This window comes from Durio zibethinus, chromosome 11 (genome assembly GCF_047325235.1).
Source record: "Durio zibethinus cultivar Kanyao isolate XHJ-2024 chromosome 11, ASM4732523v1, whole genome shotgun sequence".
NCBI classification, from domain to species: domain Eukaryota; kingdom Viridiplantae; phylum Streptophyta; class Magnoliopsida; order Malvales; family Malvaceae; genus Durio; species Durio zibethinus.
The window spans coordinates 20,262,538-20,279,471 of NC_143172.1; the positions used below are offsets into that span (position 1 = coordinate 20,262,538).

The 16,934-nt window shown below is 32.7% G+C and overlaps 2 protein-coding genes and 1 pseudogene across 11 annotated transcripts; 1 reads left to right on the forward strand and 2 right to left on the reverse strand.

Annotated features, from left to right (window-relative positions):
- Positions 1 to 175: 175 nt before the first annotated feature.
- Positions 176 to 3,346, reverse strand: LOC111290708 (uncharacterized). 9 transcript variants are annotated; one of them, XR_016346479.1, is made up of 5 exons: positions 3,185 to 3,346; positions 2,288 to 2,829; positions 1,308 to 1,439; positions 1,009 to 1,160; positions 257 to 912 (listed from the first exon to the last, which is right to left on the reverse strand). XR_016346479.1 is itself a non-coding variant. In XM_089768245.1 (2 exons), exon 1 carries the CDS (start codon positions 2,843 to 2,845, stop codon positions 2,300 to 2,302), a length of 546 nt encoding a protein of 181 aa, XP_089624371.1. In that variant the 5' UTR covers positions 2,846 to 2,994; the 3' UTR covers positions 1,308 to 1,439; positions 2,288 to 2,299. The 9 variants fall into 9 exon arrangements, 1 of the variants encoding a protein (XP_089624371.1); XR_016346478.1 differs by having other exon boundaries at positions 176 to 907; positions 1,308 to 2,829; XR_016346477.1 differs by having other exon boundaries at positions 176 to 912; positions 1,308 to 2,829.
- Positions 3,347 to 8,422: 5,076 nt separating this feature from the next.
- Positions 8,423 to 10,031, forward strand: LOC111291132 (TRP-like ion channel protein (Protein of unknown function, DUF599)). Its single transcript, XM_022882729.2, has 2 exons — positions 8,423 to 9,034; positions 9,199 to 10,031. Exons 1-2 carry the CDS (start codon positions 8,867 to 8,869, stop codon positions 9,787 to 9,789), a joined length of 759 nt encoding a protein of 252 aa, XP_022738464.1. The 5' UTR covers positions 8,423 to 8,866; the 3' UTR covers positions 9,790 to 10,031.
- A 1,643-nt stretch (positions 10,032 to 11,674) lies between these two features.
- Positions 11,675 to 16,876, reverse strand: LOC111290979 (uncharacterized; annotated as a pseudogene). The gene is made up of 8 exons (XR_016346482.1): positions 16,298 to 16,876; positions 16,081 to 16,209; positions 15,831 to 15,995; positions 14,974 to 15,030; positions 14,288 to 14,329; positions 13,969 to 14,088; positions 13,667 to 13,737; positions 11,675 to 12,462 (listed from the first exon to the last, which is right to left on the reverse strand). The product of XR_016346482.1 is annotated as an uncharacterized LOC111290979 (transcript).
- Positions 16,877 to 16,934: the final 58 nt, after the last annotated feature.

Here is a 16,934-nt window from a genome sequence, read left to right on the forward strand (position 1 = left end):
TATTTCATTATATTTGTTTCAGTGTTACAGTTGGAAGTTGCTATCCTGGTATATTTTGGGAAGGACTTTGCTTGACATGATTGGAAAATGGAGGAACTAGGGGGCATGAGATGGACGATAGAAGCAAGAAAAAGAACTGAAGATGACATTAGAATTTTTTCTCCAACAGAGGCTATAGCACAAACAAACACCTTAAGTGACATTTACACTCGCAATGAAAAGATCATGAAATTTACATATAAATCCACAAAGCTAATAGAGCGAGAATCAGTCCCATAAACAATGATTAAACCATAAAATTACTGTCACAATTTTTGCAAGGCTGTAAATCACAATTATGGACAGCAGAAGAAAAGAGGCCAGGGGTTGTTACAACTGAACTAAGTGATCAACAGCAAAACAGGAGACTAGGTAAATCAGAACTACCAGAGCTATACATTTGAGAATTCATCGAGCACTGCTGCTTCACATATTAAGCATACAAACAGCTTAAACTCTGGGTTGCTGCAGCTTCCAAGTATAAGAAAATTTGGATGAGCAAACAGGAACAAGTCTTGGCAGGACTTCAAAGTTGCATTTAACAAAACTTCAATGTTTCAGGGTAGCACAACTTATAACAACTTCCTCGGTCTGCAGCTCACCAACCCAAACCTGATCCACTTCACCATCTAAAACTTAGCAACAGTGCCCCAACAACTTCCCAGCTGTACATTTCAGCTACCTAAACTGATACAAGTCACCAGCTAAACTCAGCAATATGCCTATTTTTCCCAAAAACTTGTTAGCCTGCAACTTAATTCAGCCAGGACAAAGAGCCTTCTGATAAGCACAATCTGATTCTCACAGTCCATAAATGATAATCTCACTTCTTCATTGGTTCCAAATAGAAACCAAACGTTTTGAGCAACTGATCTAGTAGAAGTTAAACGATAATGTTATTTCATTATCAGAATAAATATGACAGCAAGTAGCTTAACCAAGCAATTAAGTGGTAAGAGAATCAATCACCTTGCTAATAACTCCATTTTAATTTGGTAAACAAGGTTCAGACCTCAAAAATATGTCTATTATTAATAGGAAAGACAGCAGCACTAACACGATATGTATTCACTTGCAGGCAAGCAGAAAGATACCGCATTGGTTTCTTCTCCCCATCAAAGCTGCAAAAACAAGGAAATTGGTAAACATCAGCATGAAAGGGTTTTTCCATGTGCAAAACTCAAACAGTACACAAATGGCATGTAGCACTAGCTTGTTGCTGTCTGAAGATGGCAATATGATGTGTGATATGAGGAAGGTTGAACCACCTTGAATTCTATGGGTGAAATCCCTTCATAAGCCGGACTGCTAATAACAGGCCGCCAGCATAATACGGAACCTAGTTCATCAGCAGTAATATGCATGGTTTTGATATCCAACATAATCGATGACCAAATTACCTGCACGAGAATGATTAAAATAATAGTCAGAACATTTCAATTCACAAAACCTAGAAAGGGAAAATTCATTCACTATAGCAAAAGCATATTTAAATTCTCCTGCATTGCACACTTTTAAGGCCTGCAAAATCAACATATACTTCAGGATCTTATATAACAAATTAACAGGAAAAAAAAAAGAGAGAAAAGAATAAACTAAAATATAAAAACACATGACAATAGCCCTATCATTCCTCTTCAACCTGCATTCACTAGTCCAACCACAAAGCAACAAGTTATAGAATCACATCAAAATATAACAGTAAAACCACGAAAAGAAATACAGTTTTCAAACTGAAGAACTATAATTGAATCTGCACTAACAGTTTTATTCAGAGACACATTAACAATCAAATATCACACCATACATCCACAAATATGAAAGTTCAACAAAATAATTAAAAAAAAAAGACACACAACATTAACAATTAGAATAAACATAACCAAGGAACAGATAGATGAAAATCATAATAATTCAACTCCTATTAAGGACCTAGAGGCACCCTGTAGCTGTCAAAGTTGATAAATCTAAGTAGAACAGTTAGAAAGAAACTGAATTAAATTCAAGTTTCGTAACGAAGTTAGGAAAGGACTACATGGCATTAGAGAAGATAAGAAATAAAAGAGTTTTTCCTACAGGCAGGTAGAATGCCAACTTATCCACCATCATCAAGTGTATTATCCAATTATCCATATTTGTCCCATAAGAAGAAGCAAAATGGAATAAGTTCCAATGGAACAAGATAAGTGAAACAAGATAAAGGAGTCTTTAAGGTTAATAATATGATACTATATATATGGAATCTAACTTCTAATATAATCTAGCTCATATCCATGCCATCTCCAACTTGACTGCAGATCGTACTAACAGCAGAGAAAGATCTCTCGAAAGGAGAAGGATGAAACTGTGCATCGCGTCTACGCTTAAAACCACAGCTATCAGAGGGTGGGGAATTATCAGCATCAAGCTTCCTCCTGACGCCTCTGACCGCCTGTTCCTCAGCTTGAGTAAGGGGAAAGACCTGGCCGCTTGCCCGGCAAAGGGAACTATGGTTATCATACAAAATTCTCTGGTTACAGTTCTTGTCACAGATGTGTGTGATTCCTGTCAGTTTGCAGCGATACATGTTGCCACAAACATGTTCATTTTGGCATTTCCAATCACATTTGTGAACAGGAATAGGCCCATCACGGCCCAGAATAGCAGACAAATAAATAACATTAGCAGGGGCAGCAGCCATGGTTTTGCCGTATGCCTCCATTGCCTTTGAGACCAAACGTGACCCAAAAATTCTTTTATTGTGATGGAAAATCACCAAAGCTCCCAACCGTGTAAGAGACAAACGTTCTTCTGCAGAGCCCAACATAATACCAAAAAACTGGTCAAAATTTTGATACACTTTGGCGGGGTCTTTCTCTTGCTAGCTTAGTCTACTAATATTGTTGTCAAAATTCTACACTAAAAAAGTAGTATTGTCTTGTACTTGAACAAAATTATAAAAACGACCCAACCCATGTCTAGATCAACGATCTAAAAGGACTAAGCCTTAACCCAAAACCATCATATAAAAATCAAATAGACGATCAAATTGCAAACGGTTTTGAAAAATGGGCATAAATTGCTCATTCTCCAACAATTAAAAGGCACAAAACTCAAAGGAAACAATAACAAAAAAAAGGACAAAAAGAAGATAAACGAAACTAACCTGGCACCGGAACAGTGCAAGTAACGAAAACGAAACCCAAAAAGAGAAAAAAAAAAAAAAAAAACAAACAAACAAACAAAGAGATCTCTCTCTTGAAGAAGAAACAGCAGCAACCAATAAGAGGTAAGTAGAAGGAAAGAAATGGGGAAACAAGGGGAGGGTGGGGAGCACATATAGAGAAAGGGGTTAAGTGGAAGATGGGTAATGGGCCGCAGAGTGGGGTTGGGTTGACGCGGCGCGCCCTTAGAAAAAGTGAAAGTATTTTGTACACAACACGCACACAAAGGACACACTGTGGTTTGTTGTTTGGCGTGGGACATTAAATTCTCTTTCACGTTTAATTTAGCAAAAAAAAGTAAACTGAATTGAATTTGAATTGTTTTGATTTTTTTATAATATAAAATATTATAAATTTTTAAATTTTAAATTGAATTTAAATTAATTTTTATATAATTTAATTTAAGTTAAATTTTAATGGTTTAATTTAATCAATTTTTTAATTTTATATTATTTGAAATATAAAATTTTAATATATTTAAATAAATTTAAATGTAAATTTAATTCAATTTTAAACCAAATTAAATAAAAAATTCAATTTAAATCAAACTGAAAACTAATTAATTTTAGATTTTTTATTTTTTTCTCACTCTAAAAGAGAAAAACTTCAACTCAACACACTTTCTTTTTTTTTTTCTCTCTCTCTCTCTCTCTCCCTCTCCCTCTCCGTCTACTTTTCCGCTATTTACTTAATCACAATCACGTGTCTAACGTTCTTTTCTCCGAGTTGTTTGTCCCCTTCTTTCCCATTTCTCAGCAACTTTTTCTTTTTCCTTAGCTACTAACGGTCCCATTTTCCCATTTCCAAGAGAGAAACAATTTTCTTTTTTTTTTAATATAAAGAGAGAGTCAGAGAAAATATAAAATTAAACAAAATACTTACTGATTAGGTGAGCTAATTGTTTGGCCCACTCACCCAATCTCGTCCAATTTTTTAAAGAGTTTTTTTCTTTTTACAAAGAGAATAGTAATACGAGATTAAAAAAAATTGTATATATTAAAATTTGAATTTAAATTTGTAAAATATTATTAAATTTGGACATATTATTATTCGGGTAGAAGAGGAAAAAATTAGAATCTGGATATTAATTCATTTTATTTATATAATTATGGTAATATTTTAATAATTTTAAAATTTAAATTTTAATATCTGTAATTTTTTTATTTTATACTTTACTTTTTTTATAAAAAATTTAAACAAAAAATTATTGAAAGAAAAAATAAGTTTTTTTAGAGTAATTTTTTCTATTGCATGTGTAAATGATTTAAAAAAATTATTTAAAATTTCAAATTAAACAACGTTTATATTTTTCATGTTATATATTTACTTGATTCGTAAAAAATTTATTATCAGTATAAATAACCTTGTTTTATATTTTTTTTTCTTTTAAATATGTTCCAATTAGTTGGGCTTCAGAACCTGCGAGCCTGATCAATCTTCCTATTATATTGATTGGGAGCAGTCTCTCCAGCATTACATTAATATAAAAGAGTGCTTTTATTTAAACCTTAAAAAATTTTCAATTCATTTTAAAAAATTAATATTTAATGAAATTATTTAAATATTCATTAATTAATTATCTTTTAATCCTTCACACTTCTTTTTTTCTCAATAATTTTTTAAAAAAAGTAGTTATTCAACAAAAATTAATTTTCGAAATTGAACAAAAGTTACCAAAACTCATTTCTGAAAATTTCTTTGAAAATTCATTTCTAAAAGCTTTTTTATTGAACTAGAAATATATTTTTGAAAAACATTACAATTATTTGAAAATGTATTTTTAAAAATAATTTTTTATTTCAATTTCTTTATTGCATTAGATACAAAAAGATAAATTTCAATCTCTTAATCAATGTTTGATATGAAATATTAAATATCCTTTGCTATAATCTCAAAACGAATCTCTAATGATATTTTTTAAGTATGGGCTGTTTAAATTCAGTATTAAAAACCTCTAACCTCATACAAGTTGGTTACTGCACCTTAAGTAATGAGGTAGTCAAGCTCTATCTCATTAAATTTGGTCCCACCATAATGTTTTTTGTCAACATTTGGTTATCTTGTAAGTGGGTGTACAAGTGACAAGCTGTTGCCAAGAAACATTATGGTGGGATCAAATTTGGTGACATTGTCATGGCTAATATTTCTTATGATGCCAAGTTGTTATGCTATGAGCAATGGCTTCCACAAATATTTTTAATGTATCGAAAATTTATTTTTGAAAATGAATATCCAAAAACTTTTGAAAAATTTTGAAAATGCTTTAAGATTCTTGAAAATAAATTTTTGAAAATTTTTAAATAATTTCGGATATCTATTTTTGGAAATCTTCAATAACTTTTTGAATATTTAAATGCATCTTAAAACTTAAAATCTTAAATCTTATGAAATTAAATACAAAATTAAATGAAAAAACAAAAAGAACAAATAATTTACCTCTACCTTTAAGCTATCTAACATTAAGTGAGTGATTGAGACTTAAGGCTTAATTCTTTAAAGTTTTTAGGGTTTTTAGTTGGAGGAGATGAGATATTTGAGTTTTTAATAAATTTATGTTTTGAGCTTGGGATATATTAAGTAAAAAATTAAATTATAATAATAATAAGGTATGAAGAGAAGAAGTTATGATGCAAATAGCACCCCTCCAAACAAAATTAATTCAAACCGCTCAATTCTTTTAGAAGCTGCTTGATATTTGGACCTCTTTAATAAGTAATTTTGGTCTCATGATCATATCCTCCGGCCTCCAACCAACCACGCAATAGCTAAATTGGGAAATAACAATATCTTAAGCATTTCATACGTACATACATACATATGTATATATATATATATATATATATAAATGTTTGATTAACGTATGTTGATTCAAGTATGGAGAGAAATTATTTTTTACTGTTTCGAGTTTGAATTCAATTTTTATAATATTGTTTTAGAAACATTCTACAGTCCAACTTTAATTTTCAAATAAATTAATGTAGCAAAAGAAAAGAAAAAAAACAAGTCTCTTAAAATTTTAAAATCTAAAATACAACCCTATCCTCAGAATATATGTAGATTACAAAACGAAGCACCACAAGTGAAATTTCCAGAAAAATTGCAATGGAATCCATGGCTGATAAAAAAAAGAATTGGCTCCATTTTCCATAGAAAAGTTGGAAAGGAGAATTTATATGAGATGAAAATCCAAAATTTTCCTCTCTTCCATAAATTGGGTTTTAAGTGGCAAGCATTGGTTTGATGAGGTAACTGATCAGTGTGAAGTTGATGATGGTTGGTATCAGCAATATTTGTGAGACTAAATACATTTTTCTTAGTGGCTGTTAAAACTTAAAAAAGAACAATTAAAAAGAAAAAAAGATGTGTAATATAAAAAAAATCAATGAAAATTAAAGTTATTAGTAATTGCTAAAAATGGGAAAGAAAGATAGAAGTTAAGTAGTGGGAATAAACTATAAATTGATCCATGAATAAATGCTTAGTACGCCAACTAATGACAAGATGTTAGCGATTGGGTGATTTAAATTTTGCTGAAGAGAGACAAAAAGGATGTCTTTAGTGCGCATGCCTAAATTTTTTATTTTTTTTTTGTAAGAAACAGGAATGAATGAATTATAAAATAATATTATATACAGCATATTCAGTTTTATCAATGAGGACTAAATTTTTAACAAAAAAAAGAGATTCATTATACATCACATAATTGATCTCGTAATGACTATAACTATTACAACGATTGTTACTATCAAATCGAACAAGGGCGTCAACACATCTATTTCCTTTTTTAAACACGTGAAGCATGCGTTAATCTTCAAGATTTTTTATCAACTTTTTGCAATCAGAGATCAGAGGGAATATCACGGGATTAATCACCTGATGATTCTTAATCATGAAGATAATAATTGTGGCATCGAGTTAAATTTCTAACTTGTGGATATTGAATTTTTTCGTGAAAAATAATCCATTTTTGAAAGCTCACAATTTAGTCAAAATATTTGAACACATCTTAATATATCTAGAAAAATCAAAAAATTATTTTTTCTCACTATCTCAAATAATGGCTCAAGCTCCTGCTTTCCTAGAGTTATCTAATACCGAACCATCTGTGTTTAATTTATACAATCTTTCATTGGGAGATTTTTCACCTAATGGATACAAAGGATTGCAACGGAGCTCGAACTCCTCTCTGATTCATCGCATGTGTAATTATACTCTTATGCTTGTTGCTAATAGCTAGTAACGGCAATTTAAAACATTATTCGACATCAAATCTATATGAAAGATATAAAAATAATATAGGTTAAAATTTTAATAAAAATTATATATGAATTTAATAAAAATAATAATTATATTTTTTATTTTTTTATTAACATAAATTATAACACGTAATTTTTATATAAAATAAAATAAAAAATTTTAAATTATCAATATTTTATAAAATATAAATACACAAATAATTAAATACCATATGTTTCTAGGCTATAACTGGGTCCAATGTTAAGCTGCCCAAACAATAGTGCAAAGTGTTGTTTGAGAGCAGTTGCTAAAAAAAAAATAGTATATGGTAGCATTTGTTTTATATGATTGTTACGTGTTTTTTTTTTATATATTTAATGTAAAAATAATACTATTTTAATAATTAATATTAAAAGTGATAATAGTTCGAATCAAATTAAATTTAATTTATTTTTTAAATAATTTATAATATTATAAATTTTAAAAATTTGATCTGAATTTAAATTGATATTTTTTAAAAATTAATCTAATTTGAATTTTATCAATTCAGTTCATTAATTTTTTAAATTTATTTTTTATATGTTATTTTTTATATAATTTTTAATAAATTTAAATATAAAATAATTATTTTATTTTATAAAAATTTAAAAATTAATTTGGTTGATTGATTTTTTTAATTTGTCACCTTCTAACTTGAAATTCGATTTGAATTAATAGTACATTTAATATTTGAATCAAATAAAAAACTTGACTCGAATCAAATAAAATATTATAATTTTAAATTAAAATATAATTTTTTGGATTTTTTTTTTTCAAATTGCATGCCATGAACCAACGTCATTATAATGAAGAGAATATATAAATAATGCTCGGTAAAATTAGTCTTCCCAAAGTAAAAGAAGATTTATCATTTATCATAAAGAAGGAAAAAAGCCAAATCTTTTCCCCTGCAAGCGGAGTCCAACCTACCTAGACAGCTAAGTGGCCAACGGCCGACGCTTATGTTTTGGCTTTGGGTTTAGAGCGTTCCAACTTTCAAGTGAATTAGAAAAGCAGGTCACGGGAACTTTGGTGGGCTAAGTGCGGTTGGCTCTGCAGTCCACGTAAGAGTCCCACTTGAATGCTCCTACTGTTAATTTTCTCTTCTCTTTCCTTGATCCTTACTTCTTCCCATTTCCTTCCATAAATACGAGCAAAAGCCAAGACAACCCGCAACCTCGACCGCATCCGTCCCTTTGTTTTCCCCTCTCCGTTCCCACTTGAGACAAAAACACTCCTATTTGAGGCTTTGAAGAACGCTAGAAGGCCTTAGGGGACTAACCCAATCCTCTATACGTTCTACCGTTTGTTGATTTTCGCTCTTTTGAAACTATACCGGCCCCTCCAATATGACTATCGAGAAAAAATATCTGGATTGCGTATTAGTCCCATTGGGGATTTTTTTAATGGTGGCTTACCATCTATGGCTTCTCTATCGGATCATAAAACATCCCACCAAGACTGTCATCGGTGTCAACGCCATCAATCGCCGCTTCTGGGTTCGCGCTATGATGGAGGTTGGTATTTATCTTAACCAAAATTCTTGGTCTTTTCTCTGCCATCTTTCTAGAATCTTGATTTCATATTCTTATATTAATACACTACATCTAATTAAATCCTTTCGTGGATGGGAATAATGGATGTAAAAAACTAATTAATGGTGTTAATTTTTATGGTGCAGGACGTGCCCAAAAATGGGGTTTTGGCAGTGCAAACGCTGAGGAACAACATAATGGCATCGACCCTGTTGGCATCAACGGCAATCATGCTGAGTTCCCTAATCGCCGTGTTGATGAAGAGCGATAGTAGTGATAGATCGTCCTGGTTCGTTTTTGGAGACAGAAGCGACGAAGCATTTTCCATTAAGTTATTCTCAATTTTGGTTTGCTTCCTGGTGGCGTTCTTGCTCAACCTGCAGTCCATCAGGTATTACAGCCATGCAAGCATTCTGATTAATGTGCCTGTGAAGAAGATGTCCCAACATCTGCGGTATCACCACCTTCCTGCTGAATATGTGGCCACCACGGTGAACAGAGGCAGCTATTTTTGGTCTCTAGGACTACGTGCCTTTTACTTCTCTTTCCCTCTCTTTTTGTGGATCTTTGGGCCTCTTCCTATGTTTTTCTGTTGCATGGCCCTCGTTTTCCTGCTTTATTTCCTCGATGCAACCTTTAAATTTGGGTGGGCCGTTGGGGTTATTGATGACAGTGGCCACGAGGACGAGGAATTAGGGAGTCAGGTTGATTGTAATCCCTCTAATTTCGTAATATAGGGCGTCGTTATAGTTCATTCGTTCAATCCAAATTGAATCGAATTGCATTTCAGCATATAGAAATAAGGATATTGTTAATAATACCGGCTTATATGGCTTTTAGTTTTCCACAATAATCATCATTGACGAACAGGTTTTATGACTAGAAATGGATTTTGAGCCTTTTCACATATAAAGATGTATTGAAGGAGAATTGTTCCACAGGAGGAATGAAAATTGAAAGGTTGGTTTCTTCTTCTATATATGTTATGGATATCACTTCCTTTGGCAGCAAGCGTTTATAATGTCGAGAAATAGCTAGTTATGCACAACCAAACAATATATAATAATGCCGTGTGATCCACCGATTTCTAGTAGTAAGAAAAGGAAGTATCCAACTCCAAATAAGTGCTATGACAGTTGTTCAGGTTATTTTAATCCGTTTAAGGAAGCAAATTCAAGACAAAATACTTGAGTAGAAGCCTCCACAAGCGACCGACGTCATCATTGTTTTCTTCTGAAGTTCTGCTGTTGAAGAATTTTACTTCACCAAACTTTTTGATATCATATACCTAGTTGCATATCAAACGTAATATTCCATTTACAATCATGACTAATGAGCATAATTATCCTTAATTGACAATGGTTAAAGGAGAATTCTTTTTTATCAAAAAAAATTAAAAATGGTTCAAAAAGAATATTAAATTCAAAACAAGTTTGCTTTCCACATTGAATTGCCACAAAAATGTTCTTGATTGTTGACTAAACCAAAGCCTAATCGATGGGCACACTTACTTCCAATTGAACGAGATTGAGTACTCTCCATGCACTACAGCCGTCTCCAATCTAGTGCTTCTAGCTTTATTTCCTCAAAATAAAACAATTAAGAACAAAGACTTTAGCCACAAATAAACAAGGGTGTTGTTTCTGCTCAATTTCTAGTGTTGATCATGAAATTAAGATGCTTACCATGTATATACTTTAAGACTCTTTCAATTCATTCTGCTGCGAAAGTCATAGTAGCTCAATTAGAATGAGTATCAATTGCTGCCAACACAAACTTACCCCTTTCTGTCACATTTTGTTCGTTCACATCTAAGGTTTTTTTATACGAGTTCAATTTTGATCATTAATTTTTAAAACATTTTATTTTATAAATTTTTTAATTTCATGATTTTGTTAAAAATAATTATCAAAGTTGAGTCAATTTAATCATAAATAAATAAATAAGGACAAACATAATGAGTGGAAAAGCGTACAAAATTTTATAAAGACAAAACTATAAAAATCCATAACAACCTCTTAGAACAACAGTAAACATACGCGAGTGATCCATTTCTTGCATTGCTAAAGTATTTATAATTACAGTTTAAATCAATCAAGCTAGAAGCAAATAGTGATCACCAAACAACAAATTTCAACAATAAGCAGCTTTTGCTTCATCAATGTAATAATTTTACACAAATACCTTGAGTATCTTATCTATTCTGAACTGGCTACTAAGAATGTTGTATAGAGTATAGACTCTCCACCTTGACATGCTTAGTTGTTGCTGACAAAGCTTTTGATTAATTTCCTTGAAATTCCAAACTTCAGCTTCCAAATACTCAGAAATGGTTCTTTCGTTTCATGTCGGTGGACAATGATAATCTTCAATGTCATTCCACCTTCAAAATGGTTGCAATGTGTGAATAACACTTTCCTACATAATGCACAGATCATGATGCAATGATTGAATGCAAGAGGGACATTGTAACTCGTACAGCCACTACATTCAGCAACTATTCTAACATATGGTTAATTTGAAAGTACCATCCAAGCAAGGCGTAGTACTTACAGCCTACAGAGCAAACCTAGTGGAAAGTTGAATGGTCGGAGGATGCACATTTGTTTCAGGAATGCCGTATAATAAAAGGAAACTACATTTGATAAGGATATATTCTTACATTCAAGTGTGCACTATGCTATTGTTTAAAGAATTATGGAAGAAAAGATTATTGACGAGCTTGAATTCTGAAAATCAATAATACAGCGTCACTAAAATGGTGCCCATAATCATAATATTCTCGCCATTCATCTCTGAATATCAATAAATTTTAACTTCAGCTTCATGTATCCAGCTTGAACTACCATTTCTTCTTTATATGCATCCACTCTTAAAACTGTCGCTCTCTTGCCAAGGGATGAAACATGCACTGTATAACCAACCTTAGGAAGCTCAGTAATTTTTGTTGCATCATAAATGCCAAATGAAAGATTTACAAATAAAAACTCAATGACCTTTTCACCGGTCTAAGCTTTGATAGAGCAGTATTCTGGCATAAAGAGTTTAAAAGATAAATAGCCAACTATTGCAAGTCGGCAGAAGAAAACTTCATCTGCTTTAAAAAGGATACCTGATTGTGGTTGTTTAATAATTCAAATAGAGGATGAACTCATATTGGTATTTTGCTGCTCATTTTCAACTGCTGTAGCATGCCTGTAATTACTTGCTAGTGTATGCTTGCATGCTTTACTGAGTTGAGATTGTTTCATTGCAGATGTGCGAAGCTGCCGTACCTTTTTGTGAAGGGTAGATCAAGCTACCGCAGCAGCCTCAGATAGTTCTTGCATCTTCATACATCTTTGATCAGAATGCCCAGATCCTTGAGCTTCCTTCTGGTGAGCAATAGCATTTCATGACCCCTTGACAGCCTGCAATCACAAGCAGTACCCAGACACCAGATAGAGCATCCACTGGCTTGCAATACAGGTTTGGAGCTCCTTAAACAACAGCAGCCTTATTTTATAATATTATCAACTATGATGAGCAAGCAACTTTTACTTAACTTGGGTAATTGCTGCAATGACAAACTTTTTCTTGCCCTCCACATTCAGTATTCCCAGGCTAAGGGCCTATCAGATGGAGGAGAGTGCAAATGGACCTTAACATTTTCCTCCTCTAATCAAACAGTTATAGCAGACGAGAATGTGGGTTAAAAACATGCAGAATTGAAATCCAGCCTCCTCTAAAAGGAAGCACGTCACTAAATTATTCAGAATAAGAATTTTACCGTACATTTGAATGAGAATGAGTGTAAAATGTCAATGTCAAAACATGTTACAAAAAGGTAAAGCACAATGACCTTGAATTCAGAAAGAGACAGAAGCAGTCTCATTTAGGTTAGGCAGGTTTATTCATTCTTAATTTTGGAGAGTTTAGTATATCTAAAGATGACCAAAATGAGGTTCCATTGACATCGTTATATTTTCATTTTGGATACTTTCAATCATGTATTAGTCTAAAAAGAATTATTGCTTCAAAATCCACCCTCCAAGGTTATTTAAAATTCAAATGATACTTGGTTAAATAATGTACAGCAAAATGCCTTCACCAAATAAAAGAAGAATAATTAGAAATCTTATACTAAGATAGTCTGATATAAATTCCAGTAGTAGACCAGCCAAACAACAAAGCTCACTAAAACAGTTTCTAGAGAAAATTGAACATTGCAGAGATAAAAATGAATTGTGTTTGTCTAAAATGCCTGCAAATATAAAAGAAATGGACATGCTTCAATCAAAATGGGGTTGGCAATGAGCACTTCTATTAACCAATATTCTATAAGGTTACAGAGATAAATTAGGATCTTTACTCTATATTAATTTAGAATCATTAGACTCATTCAGCGAGGATAAATATGTAAATAGCCATTAGAGAAGTCATAAAAAAAATAATAAAAAGACTCGCTAATCAGAACACAACTTTTATAGATGCCAAGCAATTAATTAAGGTAATGACTAATGACCGAGAGCAATTATCCTTATAGCCTTTCATACCAATGAGCATGAAAGCTTTTAATTATTAGAAGCTCATTCTTTCACATCAAGTAATCAATTTTAAGAAAAAGATACATACATCAGATAATACTGAGACTCATTGATAAGCTCCTGAAAATTTTTCTTGAATGTTTCCATATCTATTATTACCTGCATTAGGAAATGAACCAAATATTAGAAGGCATATTTATGAAGGATGGACCAGTGATCAACGCTCTTCTTAAGCAGTCATAAAATCAAGGTGTTCATACAACCGTGCAACTGAATAATAGTAACTTTCAGTAAAGCAAAGTAGAAAATAATAGATGCACAATCCACAAGCTGATAATAGAAGACACCAGAACTTAACTAAGAACAAGCATACTATGTGTAACCAATTACCTCATCAATCTCTGCCCTAGTAGCACCATATAACTCATGAGCATTATTGACAACTATGCTGGGTACTCCCAATCTTTCAGATATATTAATTGCATTTGAATGACCTAGCACAACTTTACACTGCCAAAGTCAGTAAGCCACAATAAGTCTCATTATAACAAGATGACGATATTACACAAAACACCAAATAACCAGCAGTTCCTCAGTTGCAAAACTTGGCTTCAAAAAACATGTTGGTGCAAGATTCAGTTAACCAGCAGCAAACAGTCCAAGAACCAAGCAATTGATTGTTCTTGGTCACATATTTAAGACTGAATACCTGGTACGCCCCAGAGAATCCCATAAGTTGGCTTCCAATTTCCTTCATCAAACGCCATACAAGCATTTTCAAACGCATCATTACTGCCAAACAACATTCTTGGAAAAGAAATTTCTAAGTACCATATTGAATTTTCTATAATCAATATTGAAGGTTGAGCTAAATTTTCTTTAATTCAAGTTTTGCAATTAATAAGGATGGAGAAAAATGGAAATGTAATCTTTTTGATAAGGTTTTTCTGCTTGATTCATCAAATAGGAACAAACTGAAGGTCCCTGATTAACAATCTTAGAACCTTGCTTGTTGATTAGGTTAATGGAAGTATCTTCTTTCATCCAAATATGTGATTTTCCCATCCTTTTTTACCTCTATAATACAAATTTTATCAGGTATGACCCTGCTAAGCAGTAGCCTCTAGCACCTAAGGCACAAGACTGGGCTAAACCATTTGACACCAAACATTGAAATAGTTTCATGTGCACTGATAAGCAAAACTAAGCAACAAATTTATGCATATGGACAATAGAAGACTCTTAAAGCTTGTCGTTTGATCAGCCCCTGATCTTATACACCATCTACCATCAATACTACTCATCTCCTAAGCCAATAACACAGTGGTAGTTAGGATAAAAACATGATTCCATGATGATTGACAAAACATATGTTGGAAATGGAATGAATCTTACCAGAAGGGATGCTTCTTTTGTTTCATTCCTAATTAGATTGTCCATTATTTGATGCAACTGAACAGAGAAGCAATTTATACAGTTAAAATAGCCAAGTAGAAAAAAGAAAACCCAAACCAATACTATAATTAACAGAAAAAATATGTGAAAGCAACAGTGAAAACCAATAATGATAGATTTGCACCCTGATAAATGAAGATTTGCACCCTGATAAATGAAGATTTAGTACATGTAAAAACATTCCCTTTCCCTTGAGTATGAGAAGGAGAGATTGTAGGGTAGAGTTTGACCAAATTTAATATAAGTTGAAGTAATTAAAAACACATAAGGCCTAAACATCTCCAGAGTGTATGAGCTTAATTCAGATGAATGAAGGTAAAAGGATTCATGCAAGCATACTGCATAGGATAAGTAGCCTGGTTTAAGGGCTTAAGACTTAGCTGAGTTTAATAATATTTTTATCTCTTCATTCAAAAAGATGTTTAAACTTAAAGAAATTTCACCTTTCTTTCAAGTGTTCACACTTGATCACGTGCTATTTTAAGGGCAGAACTTTGAAAGAGAATACGTTTTAAGATGGAATAAGACCAGTGGATATAATTGGAAAAAATAAAATTCTTTTCTATATTTCATTTCATGAACGAAACTGAGGCAAAAGGAACAAACCGCAGAACTTTAACAGAACCATCTTCATCTATAACTTGCTGAATCAAATTAATTATTGATTGATTTACAACCAGTTGTGTAAGCTACAAGCATTTTTTTTTTTTTTGAAAAAGAAAAAGCAAGTAAATCTAAATATGCATATGCACATGGAAGAAAAATGGAACACTGAGCATTTGAAAGGCAGAAATTACCATTTCACTGAGCGGCATGAATTGTTTATACCAATCAGAGTCTTCCTTGATTGCAGCTTTTAAATTAAGGTGCAAAGCTTTAAACTGCAGCAGAGGTATAAGAGGCATTGCTTCGTTTGCAGCTAAAGGTAAGTCTCCACGCGCATGTTTGATGGCAGATTCAACCTTTTGACACAAAAATACAAACACTTGGAAGAATCATAAATTGGAGCTAATAAATCAAAATTCAAAGAAAGTGAAGAAAAATTACGAGAGCAAGGTCGACGGAACTCAAGCCCAAGTTAAAAGAGCCATGGTTGTCCATTAAGATTGCGGCATTGTTATCTTGTAAAAGCCTCAAACTCTCTTGGAACGTCTGATTGAGAGACCAAAGCCGGGCCTGTCAATTCTCAAATGTTATTCCACCAAGCAAAAAAAAAAAAGAAATGCAGGTTTTATTTAAAAGGAAAGGGGAAAAAATGAAAAACCTTAGTGGCTTGACGACCCAAGGAAATGCGGGCAAAAGAGGAAATGGAGTCGCAGAGTTTGCCCCATTCTAGAACCCTGAGAGATTATGGTCTTCAATCGAGGATGATACTTTGAAATAAACGTCCCCTTTCGGTTACATTGATTGGGTAACCATAAATGGTACCCAGCACTGCAAAGATTGGCACCCGCATGCTCATCAAGCTCAGAGAGTTAACCTGTTAGAAATGGCGGCATGGGTATAGGGATTCAACGGCCCCTCCTAAGCTCGCTTCAATTTTTTCCTCTATGATTAGTAATGTTGTATCATCGTGGTGGCGTGGGGTTAAAGAAAGGGTTGGGGGGATGGGATTCACGTGCCTTGCCTCTGAATGGTACATGGACTCAGGTACGAGTGTGCGATGCTGATTTGTATTTAAGCGCCTCGTCGTTTGGTTGAAATTTTGTATTTAAGCTCAAGCCCGATTCAAAAGAGGCGAAAGCTTGCAGGTCTAGGACGACACATGGGTCCATGGACAGATTATCATTTATGTTTCTCCACATTTCTAGCGATAACAAACATGCATCACACATCATCCAAAATATTGTGAATGTTCCCATTGGAATTGGATTCATGAGAAAATTCAAACGAACTTGTTT

Excerpts from the sequence above, each read along its gene's own strand:
- LOC111290708 (XM_089768245.1), bottom strand. The coding sequence starts at position 2,845 with ATGTTGGGCTCTGCAGAAGAACGTTTGTCTCTTACACGGTTGGGAGCT.
- LOC111291132 (XM_022882729.2), top strand. The coding sequence starts at position 8,867 with ATGACTATCGAGAAAAAATATCTGGATTGCGTATTAGTCCCATTGGGG. Across the intron at positions 9,035-9,198 it reads GGGTTCGCGCTATGATGGAG|GACGTGCCCAAAAATGGGGT; the intron begins GTTGGTATTTAT and ends TTTATGGTGCAG.